Source organism: Schistocerca nitens, chromosome 2 (genome assembly GCF_023898315.1).
Source record: "Schistocerca nitens isolate TAMUIC-IGC-003100 chromosome 2, iqSchNite1.1, whole genome shotgun sequence".
NCBI lineage: Eukaryota > Metazoa > Arthropoda > Insecta > Orthoptera > Acrididae > Schistocerca > Schistocerca nitens.
Window position 1 is genome coordinate 150,539,444 of NC_064615.1, and position 12,791 is coordinate 150,552,234.

At 37.2% G+C, this 12,791-nt stretch overlaps 1 protein-coding gene across 1 annotated transcript in view; it reads left to right on the forward strand.

Annotated features, from left to right (window-relative positions):
• The window catches only part of LOC126235848 (brefeldin A-inhibited guanine nucleotide-exchange protein 3), a 327,111-nt gene that overhangs the window by 250,650 nt on the left and 63,670 nt on the right, over positions 1 to 12,791 (forward strand). The window contains exons 19-21 of the mRNA XM_049944714.1: positions 1,347 to 1,526; positions 9,076 to 9,240; positions 11,282 to 11,576. Coding sequence (XP_049800671.1) covers positions 1,347 to 1,526; positions 9,076 to 9,240; positions 11,282 to 11,576 — 640 coding nt within the window. The remainder of the gene's footprint in view (positions 1 to 1,346; positions 1,527 to 9,075; positions 9,241 to 11,281; positions 11,577 to 12,791) is intronic.

Consider the following 12,791-nt stretch of genomic DNA (forward strand, 5'->3'; position numbering starts at 1 on the left):
ATCACCATCATCATCATCCAGCAATCACAGGTCCTGCAAACAATGTGCTGTATCCACAAACTGACTCCATTCCTTTCTGTTTTTTGTGCTCGGTTCCTCCGGGTATCTCTCCAGGGCTGTCAGGTCCTTTGTCATGTCATCTACCCAACACTGCCATTCTTGTTGTTTGGGGCATCTGATGTTTGATTTCCCTTCAAGTGCCTTCTTCATCTGTCTTTATTCTGGAATACAGGCTACATGGACTGCCTATTGCCTTCTTTAGCTCTTCAGCTTCTGTAGGATAAACGTCTTGTGCAGTGTTGATTATTTGCAAGTTCTAGGCATCTCATTATAAAATAATAAAATTAGTTTGCATATGGAAAAATACACAAACTGTGTAAAGTAAAGGTAAAATTAACAGTAGCACCAAAAATTTTGCAGCCTAAATAGTTTTTTTCAATGGCTGTAAGTAGCTAATGCATAGCTCTGGGTTTGTCCAATTTACTGCAGACCTGTAGGTGATTATGTATTTGTAGTTTACCACATTCAGTGATGATGATGATGGTGATGTATTACCTCTGCCTCAAGTACTTCTTGCAGAATTGTTTAATTTGATCAGAAAGTTGTACAACGGGTTATTACACATCAAGACTGTATTTTCAGTGACATATGTGTGAGACTTTATACTGTCAGCTTTTTACAGGCTGTATGAAGCTTGCAGTTCGTTGGAATGAACTGTAACTGTAGGACAGAACTGGGAAGGTAATGACAATAATGGAACACACAACAACAAAAAAGTCATCATTGAAGTTGGTCTACTTCACAACAGTATTTAACCTGTTATTGGCATCTGTATCCATAGGTCATGTCATGAATAACAGCAATTTCATCCGATATTGCCTCATACTGACGTTCAGGTGTTATACCTGGAAGATAAAATGTGGTTCAACATCCTTTTTTTTTTTTTTTTTTTTTTTTTTTTTTTTTTTTTTTTTTTTTTTTTTTCTCTCCAACTTCCGTCATTGTTATTCATATGAAATCTGAGGCTGGTATACCCATAAGATGGTAATATGGACTAACTGGAGTTTGTTGCAGGCATTAAAAAAAAAAACCCTTGAAAACTGACTAGTTAGACATCGCCACCTTCTCTCATGCAAATTATACAACTAACAGTAAATTACTTTGCTTTCTTGGCTAATTATAACAATGTTACAATTATTGGAAATCTTCATTCTGTACCTTTTAGTAGCATATCCTAGTAAACGCAGGTTATTTTTGAAACAGTATGCTGAGCAAGAGGTACTTCTCAAAAATTTGTAAACTGACTTGGAATTTTCGTATAATTTATGTCTTTGTTATTTTTTCAGATGCTGTTTATATGTATGTCAGTTGGAACATAGTTTCTTCAGTCAGTCAAAAAATAGAAATCTCATCTCAAAACTTCCTGTGAAAGCATCTAGCTCAAGTTCTTTGCAGTCAGATAAAACATCAGATTATTTGACAATGGGTTTCATTATTCAGGATGAAAATGAAGATGATGATGCATGGTAAGTAGTTGAACTAGGCTCTACAATTATCCCATAATGATTATTGCTCAGAATGTAACTCAATGTTTTCCAGAAGATCTTCATAAAAGGAAAGAAGGGAAAAAGGGGGGAGTGCATTTTTCTAAATTTATACAAGCTCAAACATTGTGTATCATAATGCTTGTAGTAATGAATTACTATATGGCAGTTGTGGTATTAGAGGGTGTTCGATGCTACTCAAGATACAGCATCTGACATGAGGTACCAGCAGTTGGAATTTATGTTAGGCCAAAGGTAACTACCTGTTATAGAATTTTTGAACCAAAATACTACCTTTAGAGGTAAGATGGACAAATACCACAGAAGAGAAGAGAGGTAATGTTTACATAACCCTAAATGTTGAATCAGAGCAGATTCCAATAGTCTGAGTCAAACCAGGGTGCAAATGGATGGCACTAGAAAATAAATGTTAGTATGACTCATCCCATCTTTTCTAAAATATTATATTCTAGAAGACAGAAACTCTTGTTCAAACAAAATGTATCATTTCTGGGCAACAGCATCCAAACAAAATGTTTGCCTGGAAGCATATCATCACTTTTTGGAACTATCTACAGTGAAATATGTTTAACATGACTGTTTTCCTTATTCTTGTTTATTTTGTCTCCAAATTGGACAGTAATACAAACTATAAATGATTATATGTTGTCTCTAATTTTTATTTAAGTACTGATACCTGCAGGGTGAAAACAGAGTATATGTGTACAAAGGATGCCAAAGAGCTATATATTAACCTACAAGGAGAACAACTGACACTAGTCAAGAAATTTAAATACCTATGCTCTTACGTGCAAAGTGATGGAGGACTGGAGGCCGAAATACAGCACAGGATAAATAGTGGATGGATGAACTGGAGGAAACTGAGCGGAGTACTGTGTGATAAGAAGGTTAGCTGCAGAATGAAAGGAAAGCTTTACAATCTGTAGTGAGGCCTGCGATGCTGTATAGCACATAAACTTGGCCAATTACAAAAGCCCAAGAGAAAAAGAAGGAAGTGGTAGAAATGAGAATGTTAAGGTGGATGATTAGGGTGACATGAAAGGGTAGACTAAGGAATGAACACATCAGGGGAACAGTGAAAGTGGGGCCCATATGGAAAAAGGTCCAAGAAATTAGGCTAAGATGGTATGGACATGTGCAGAGAGGAGGGGAGTACTATTTGGGGAGAAAGTTGAAGACCCAGAAATTGAAGGACCAAGGAGAAGAGGAGGACCGAAACTGAGATGGAAAGACAAGGTAGCAGAGGACCTAAGGGAGAAAGCATGGCTCAGAGAAGAAGCACTGTATAGACATTTATGGAAGAGAAGGATCCAGCAAAGCAATACCGACCCCACATGACATGGGAAAAGGCTGAGATGATGATGATGATGATGATGATGATGATGATAGATAAAAAACTGTGTCAGTGATATTACTGGTTTGTCTCTGCAGTTCGAAGTAACAAGTCTAGATTTAAATAATGAAACCTGGTATCAGTTACTTATTTTTGCCGTAATATACATACTCTGTTAACCAGCAGGCAAAATTCAGGTAATGTGGAATATCAAAATGAAAATGCCACAGTTTATCAAGGAAAATTCTAATTAGAGAAAATTAATTATTTTGCCACAGTTTCATGTCCTTTATATTGCCACGTACTGATTTGAGTGTAACTTACTCTGAATACAAATACAGGCTTTATCAGAAACCATCTTTATTTCACATGAATGGATGTGGCATGAAAGCTTCACAAACTTATGTTGTAACAGAAGTTTACATTTTGCAGAATTAATTAATGATGGTGGAGTATTTTGCAAAATTTTCAAATTATTACAAATATTGATTATAAAGTTTTCAAGAACATTAATTACATTTCCACTTTTAATGAAACTTATTTTATATTTCATGGGTTTCAAAGATAGTTTGTCTGAAACTAATAATATCAAACCACCTTGTGTTTTACCCCTTAAACATGAAATTGGGTAAAACCAAAAAGGATGTATTGCACTATTTTAACCCCTGTATTGGTATGTAAGAAAACCAATGATAATAATCATTAGCGCGGCCGCTGTAAGCGTCGATAAAGATATATTTTGCTACGCCAGAAGGCGAATAACAAATGCTAAAAATTCCATTCAATTTTTTTGTCAATCATTAGAGAGACACTATCTTTAGTTCTCATGGAGAGAAGATGTTTTTCTTGTAAATCAATGTGTTGTCTGAATAATAATCCTTTGAAAATATTAAGTCTAAAAGTTCGTTTTTGTGCAAAACCACGAAAGTTTTCCTTTCTTCCGCGCACACCCCTCTTTTTACCTACCAAGTTTTATCAAGATTATTTATTTACGCATGAATTGTTTTTTTATAAGTTTGCAAGGAGCTGTTTTGCTGAGAGAAACAAATAAAAAAATCATTAAAGCATCTACACAGTGGATAATAATAAACATCAAGAGAGAGAGAGAGAGAAATGGGTTCATACTTACGATTGACTATATGAATCAGTCTTTTCTTTCAGGAAGTGATGGATCTCTGAAGATGCTTCATGATCATCAACCTTTCACTATGGAGCACTGAGCACCGAGTCCACCTGGTGGCTAGTAAGCTTGGATGCTGAATAAAAATGGTGGGGGTGAAAGGCAACCACAGTACCACAGAAATTGGAACAACTATTTTGGACTGTTAGCCATCTTGGATTCTGATGTCATTGATAACATCCTGGATTGCCGTCTTTGATTGTGACATCATATGCCTCGGCTAAAGTCTGCCATGTTGAATTTTAAACTTAGTGTCCACCTTGGATACATGGCTACACTTGATACAAATACTTTCAGAAAGGACTTCCTGACACTTAAATTTATGCTCGATGTTAACAAATGTGTCTTCTTCAGAAATGCTTTTCTTGCCATTGCCAGTCTACATTTTATATCCTCCTACTTCAACCATCATCAGTTATTTTGCTTCCTAAATAACAAAACTCATTTACTGCTTTTAGTGTCTCATTTCCTAATCTAATTCCCTCAGCATCACCTGATTTAATTCGACTACATTCCTTTATCTTTGTTTTGTTTTTGTTGATGTTCATCTTATGTGTCCTTTCAAGATACTGTCCATTCTGTTCAACTGCTCTTCCAAGTCTTTTACTATCTCTGACAAAATTGCTACTCCAAATTTTACTTTTTTTTCATTTACTGCTCGCTCATTATACAGATTGAATAACATTGGGGATAGGCTACAACTTTGTCTCACTCCCTTCTCAACCAGTGCTTCCCTTTCATGCTGCTCAACTCTAATAACTGCAATCTGGTTCCTGTACAAATTGTAAATAGCCTCTTGCTCCCTGTATTTTATCCCAGCCACCTTTAGAATTTGAAAGAGAGTATTCCAGTAATCATTGTCAAAAGTATTCTCTAAGTCTACAAATCTGTAAACGTAGGTTTGCCTGCACTTAACCTATCTTCTGTGAGAAATTGCAGGGTCAGTATTGCCTCGCATGTTCGTACATTTCTCTGGAATCCAAACTAATCTTCCCCGAGGTCGGCTTGTATGAGTTTTTTCATTCTTCTGTGAAGGATTCGTGTTAATATTTTGCAGCTATGTCATATGAAACTGACAATTTGGTAATTTTCACACGTGTCAGCACCGGCTTTCGTTGGACTTGGGATTATTATATTCTTCTTATTTTTATTTATTTATTTATTTATTTATTTATTCATCCGTAGACAACTTGTGTTGTATGGATGTCGTCAACTGTATACATGGTATGAGTATATACATAATAGTACTTCTGGTAGTACATATTTCTATGGTGAAGCCTGAGGGTATTTCGCCTGTCTCATACATCTTGCTCACTAGATGGAAGAGTTTTGTCATGGCTGGCTCTCCCAAGGCTATCAGTAGCTCTAATGGAATGTTTTCTACTCAGGAGCCTTTATTCGACTTAGGTCTTCCACTGTTTTGTCAAATTCTTCACACAGTACCATATCTCCTTTCCTTCATCCTCTTCTGTTTCCATAATACTACCCTCAAGTGCATCTCCCTTGTATAGACCCTCTATATACTCCTTCCACCTTTCTGCTTTCCCTTCTTTGCTTAGGACTGGTTTTCCATCTGTGCTCTTGATATTCATACAGGTTGTTCTCTTTTCTCCAAAGGTGTCTTTAATTTTCCTGTAGGCAGTATTTATCTTACCCCTAGTGATACATGCTTCAACATACTTACATTTGTCCTCTAGCCATTCCTGCTTAGCCATTTTGCACTGCCTGTCAGTCTAATTTTTTATACATTTGTATTCTCTTTCGCCCACATCATTTATTGCGTTTTTATATTTTCTTCTTTCATCAATTAAATTCAGTATCTCTGGTGTTACCCAAGGATGTCTACTAGCCCTTGTCTTTTTACCTACTTGATCCTCTGCTGCCTTCACTATTACATCTCTCAAAGCTACCCATCTTTCTTCTGCTGTATTCCTTTCCCTTTTTCTTGGCAATCGTTCCATAATACTCCCTCTGAAACCATGTACAACCTCTGGCTTTTCAGTTTATCCGAGTCCCATCTCCTTAAATTCCTGACTCATAACCAATAAATTGTGGTCAGAGTCGACATCTGCCCCTGAAAATGTCTTACAGTTTAAAATCTGGTTCCTAAATCTTTGTCTAACTATTATATAATTAATCTTAAACCAGGTCTCTTCCAAATATAAAAACTTCTCTCATGTTCTTAAACTAAGGGGTAGCTATGATTAAATTATGCTCGGTGCAAAATTCTACCAGGCGGCTTCCTCTTTCATTCCTTTCCCCAGTCCATCCTTTTCCTACTATTTAATTCCAGTCCCCCATGACTCTTAAATTTTCAGCTCCCTTAACTATCGGAATAATTTCTTTTATCTCATCATACATCATACATTTCCTCCTTATCTGCAGAGCTAGTTGGAATATAAAGTTGTACTACTGTGGCGGGTGTGGGCTTCGTGTCTGTTGTGGCCTCAGTAATGTGTTCACTATGCTGTTCAAAGTAGCTCGTCCGTGTTCCTGTTTTTTTTATTCATTATTAAACCTACTCTTGCATTACCATTATTTGATTTTGTATTTATAACCCTGTATCAACTGACCAGGAGTCTTGTTCCTCCTGCCAACAAACTTCATTAATTCCCACTATATCTAACTTTAACTTATCCATTTCCCTCTTTAAATTTTCTAACTTACATTCCCTGTTAACGGATCTGTCATTCCGCACTTCAATCGGTAGAACGGCAGTTTTGTTTCTCCTGATGATAACATCCTCCTGGGTAGTCTCTGCCCGGAGGTCCAAATGGGGGACTATTTTACCTCTGGAATATTTTACCCAAGAGGATGTCATCATCATTTAAGCATACAATAGAACCCCATGCCATTGGGAGAAATTATGACTGTAGTTTCCCCCTTGCTTTCAGCCATTCACAGTACCAGCACAGCAAGGCTATTTTCATTGATATTACAAGGCCAGATTAGTTAGTCATCCAGACTGTTGCTCCTTTAACTACTGAAAAGGCTGCTGCCCCTCTTTAGGAACCAAACGTTTGTATGCCAGAGAAAAACCCAGTAGGATATGACTGTGTTGTAGGTGGTCTTTGGTAACACAACTGAACACTTTTGGAAGCTATGATATTTCATCTATTAATAGCCCCATATCAGCATGTTCAGTATCATGCAGAACTTGTACCAACCTATCAATGTGTATCTGTGGTCTGGTCTACCCTATAGCACTTGCAGAACTCTGCAGCTTGTGCACATTCAGTGAATTTATTTAATGTAGTGATGTAGTGGATAATTTGTTACACTTTTTACTGTAACAGGGGCATTTTGTTACAATTTTGCTGTTACTTGGAGCATTTTGTTACAGTTTTGCTGTAACATGGAGCATTTTATTACAATTGTACTGTAACTGCAGACAGTTTGTTACAATTTCAGTGGAACAGAGACATTTTGTTACAGTTTTATTGTAACATGGGGCAATTTATTGCGCAGTAACATGTAGATCTATGGGATGAAGTGTCGTGTAGTCTGCACAGTGTAAGAAAATTTTAGCATTATCAATACAATGTGTTTATTAGTTCCCCAGCTCAGTCACTGAAACCAAGGGCATAAAAATCATGCTAGAACAGGAGTAGTAGGAGCCCAGCTGTGTGTATAATCCAATCTGTGGAACATGTAATTAACTAAATAACTTACTTACTCACATTGTACCCACTCCTTACCCATATCTCTCAAGGAATTTGCATCATTCTTTTCCAAAGGATTGTATAAATTTACATGGACCGCCAGTCAAGGCTTACATTCATTGATTTCTAGTAGTATACGCTATTTTTAGAGAGATATTAATAGTCAAGGGCACTGATGCCTGGGGGCAAGGGGAGAGTGTGGCCCCCCCAAAGCTCTCAGGGAAAGAAAAAAAGTAGTGCAGTCAGGTGATATTCTTTCAAGAAAATGATTGAGAAGTCGGTATTCCATAGGTCTTTAACAATGTCGGAATTGGTCTTTTTTAATGGCTGCTTGCATGTCGTTGTTCACCTCCCAAAGTATTAATAATACTCCAAGCCTCCAGGTTTTGCCCCTCCAAACCCCCAGCTACAAACTATCATACGGTTACTATTGTTAATGATGGCAACAGTTTATAAGAAATATGTATAATATTGTACACTTGCAAGTCTTGTGTAAGTAAGGTGGAGGCAGTGTACTTATATTAAGCAGTTAAAATCCTAGTGTAGCCATAAATTTCTAGGTTTTCCATGATTTCTCTAATTTGTTTAAGGCTGAATTCCTTCCCCAACCTGAGCCTGTGCTATATAAAGTACATCATGCCAATATATTCATGATGGAAATGCAGAACTGTAAATTTTGCTGCTTCTGTAATTTCTTTCCTATGTTGTTTCCTCTGCAAGTGTTTTGTTTCTGTGTACTGTCTTCAAGAAAGACAAAGTTATAAGATTAATGAGCATTACATGTGTATCAATTTTTCTGTTACTCTCTAAATTTATTAAAAACAAATCGTGTGCTGACTAATACATAGTTTATACAGAGATTACAGTGTGACTTATCTATTAGTCAGCACATGATATATTTTTAATAAATTTACAGATGGCATACTTAATTGCCCTAAGTTAAAATGGTACCAGCATTTTCAATTGCTTTTTACAGAATGACTAAACTATTGTAAGGCCAACTTTAATTTTCTATTGATTTCCTCATCGTGATTTTGCCAAGTAAAACTTACATGGTTACTATAAATTTATTTTTAAATTAAATGGCAAATCCACCTTTCTGGAAAGAATGCTTTCAGTAGCAGGAAACTGACATAAAATCAAATATAGTAGATTTTACTATTTCTGTGTTCCAAAAAATTTGCTGTCCATCTGTCGGTAAGTCTTTCATATCGCAAAAAAGGAATTGCTAAGTGTTCTGTCTTAATTGCTCATTGATAATTACAGTCATATTGAAATGCATTGAAACATGACAGAAAAGACTGTTTACATTGGTGTGTATCCTTTTTTTTCCAGTGTTGATGTGTATAGTTTCCTAGCTGGACCTGCTTCATCTGTGACTACTACAGATAACATCATAGAGCTCATTCAAGAGAGTAATGCAGATATTACTTCACATGGTGTCCTGAATTATCAATATGCAGCTAAAGTCAGTTGTATTCTGTCACAGCAAGTTGACAAGTAAGTATTTATTTAAGTTTTATTTGAGTCTCTGAAAGAGAGTCAAGCATAAAATATAATCGAATAGTCTTTGGAGAACAGGTAACAATGTGCAGATTCCCAGTAAACAGAGCTAGTCATGAATGATCAGAAGAATGAGAAAACAACATAGTGAATTCATGGAGAGATTTTTTAAGAATAAGAAACCTTCATATCACGTAAGAAGTAAAACCACTTTCTCAGTACCTATGATATAACACTCAATGAAAGGTCAACATACACTATGTGATCAAAAATATCTGGACACCTGGTTGAAAATGACTTACAAGTTTGTGGTGCCCTCCATCAGTAATGCTGGAATTCAATACAGTATTGGCCCACCCTTAGCTTTGATGACAGCTTCCACTCTTGCAGGCATATGTTCAGTCAGGTGCTGGAAGTTTTTTTGGGGAATTGATTCACGGAGTGCTGCACTGAGGAGAGGTATCGATGTTGGTTGATGAGGCTTGGCACGAAGTTGACGTTCCAAAACATCCCAAAGGTGTTCTGTAGGATTCAGGTCAGGACTCTGTGCAGGCCAGTCCATTACGGGGATGTTATTGTCTTGTAACCACTCCACCACAGGCTGTGCATTATGAACAGATGCTTGACAGTGTTGAAAGATGCAATCGCCATCCCTGAAATGCTCTTCAATAGTGGGAAGCAAGAAGGTGCTTAAACATCAATGTAGGCCTGTGATGTGATAGTGCCACGCAAAACAAGAAGGGGTGCAAGCCCCCTCCATGAAAAACACAACCACACCATAACACCACCGCTTCCAAATTTACTATTGGCACTACACACGGGCATTCGCCATACCCACACCCTGCCGTCGGGTTGCCACATTGTGTACCATGATTTGTCACTCCACACAACATTTTTCCATTGTTCAATCATCCAATGTTTATGCTCCTTACACCAAGCAAGGTGTCATTTGGCATTTACCAGCATGATGTTTGGCTTATGAGCAGCTGCACAACCATGAAATCCAAGTTTTCTCATCTACTGGCTAACTGTCATAGTACTTGCAGTGGATCCTAATGCAGTTTGGAATTCCTATGTGCTGGGCTGCATAGATGTCTGCCTATTACACATTATGACCCTCTTCAACTGTCAGTGGTCACTGTCAGTCAGCAGATGAGGTCGGCCTGTACGCTATTGTGCTGTACGTGTCCCTTCCAATTTCCACTTCACTATCACATCGGAAACAGTGGACATAGGGATGTTTAAGAGTGTGGAACTCTCGCATACAGACGTATGACACAAGTGACACCCAATCACCTGACCACTTTCGAAGTACATGAGTTCTGCGGAATGCCCCATTCTGTTCTCTCACGATGTCTAATGACTACTGAGGTCACTGATATTGACTACCTGGCAGTGAGTGGCAGCACAATGCACGTAATATGAAAAACGTGGTTTTGGGGGTACACGGATACTTTTGATCACATTGTATATATTTGGGTATTGGCTTCTTCAGCACAACAGCAGTTAATTTCTTCCCACAATTTATCATTTACTTAGTTAAAGGTCATGTTGCTTGTTCCATAAGTTTCCAAGTGTGCCCCTGGGATGTCACTCTAGCGCTGTTAATAATTCAGTTAAAAGTTTCCAGCCATTGTCAGTATGGTCAGTGACTTACTACTGAAAGTAAATTCACGTACTTGGGTCATAGATGTGCTCCAAAATTCAAAGTAAATATGTGACACACAACATAATTGTTAACACAACAATGCCACTTCTGCCCATAGATTTAGGCTGCTTAAAAGGAACTACATTAGATATGAAATTGTGGAAATGCTAGGGTAAAATAAACTGAGTGCCGCTTTTAGAAACTGCAATGATTGCATCAGTTGCTGATAACTGAGACATATTTTTCATTGTATTTGTGAACAAGTCATGGTTCCTTATTTGTGAATTCCATTGAACAAGTTTAGCTTGTTATTGAAATTTCATTCATTAAACTAAGTGCCTTTTATTTGTGTGCATCATGGTGTATTACAATTAGATTATTTGTTTGCAGGCTGTTTGATGACGCAGCACTCAAGCTGAATTTGAAGGCTCTTAGCAATTTCTTATTAGCTTTGTGTAGTGCTTCACAAAAACAGTTATTTGCTCAACACTCAGGAATTGTAAAAGATATGCCACTTTCGGGTAAGCTGTGGTGGCGTAAGACTCAGCCATGCTCGCCTTTAGAAAGTCATCATCAACTACTGCTTCACCGTGTTGGGGATGTTACACTTAAATGTATTCGCAGTGGAAGACCTCTCATACATATAATGCAGGTGTGGTCCATTGTTGGCCCACATTTCATGGAGGTAAGATCTAGTCATATAGTGTGCAATAAACCGAAACATGGTAATGAAGAGCAAATGAAAATACAAAATCTGTAAATAAAGATTTTTGCTACAAGTAAAGAACTGGCAGGTGGAGTCATTTCGCAGAAATGATGATAGGTTACTCTGCACATAAAGAAAACACATGCCATGAATGTCAGTTTGAAGAGGGAAAATGAGACTGTTAAACTAAATGTGGATGGTAGCTTCATTGGTGCATAACAAGCACAGAGTTTCTGGTAATGAATATTGATTGTCAACTGAAGTAGTGTGGTCACATGAGGATGCTTGCAAACAGAGTATCTTCAGCATGTTACATTCTGAGCGTCCTGTCATCAGCGTGTAGCAGCTAATGTCTTTTATTTACATACTGTTCATATAGATACCTAATTCATACACCACCAGAAAAAAAATTAGTACACTTGAAAAGACAATGTTGATTTTGATCCAATGATGGCATATGTCACCTGGTTGATAGTAGATGTTTTAAACATTTTGTGGCTGTGATCTCAGCAACCGTGTATGCAATAATATAAAATGTAATAGTCAGCCAACTGGTAGTACACAATAAAAAAAAACCAACATTAACCATGTTTTGGTAGTTCTGAGACTATCTTCATCAGAATGGTAAAAGTTTCCTAGAAAAATATATAAGGTACATAAAATAGAGGCATACCTGAAAATTACTAATGAAAACCAGACAACTGCTCTTACCTGAAATCAAATAACATCTTTAAACTTTCAGCAACAGTGCTCTCATCAAATGACATGTTTGTGTCTCACGAGTAAAGAATAAAAAATCATAATAAAAAAGACAGACAGTTAACACAGAATGATAAAACCATGGTTGCAAGTGGCGGCACAAGCTAACAGCTTTAGCCGACTAAGACTGGCACATACACAGCGCAAGAGGCATCAAACTAAACAGCATGTAAGCCGACACTGCCATGAGATGGACACGGGAATTAGTAGAGCCATCTAGTAACAAAACGGCAACTTATAAACATCTGCATTAAAAGCAAAATTACATGGCTGTAGGTATACAATAGTAACATATAGTATCCAGATAATAAGCAATATGGAAGTCTGCAAAAGTAGTAAATCAGCCTTTCTACAGGTAGTTTTAAATAAAGTAAAAAATTGACAATGACAGTTGAATAAGGGAAATGAGCATTCCTGACGCTGCTGTGGGGAAAC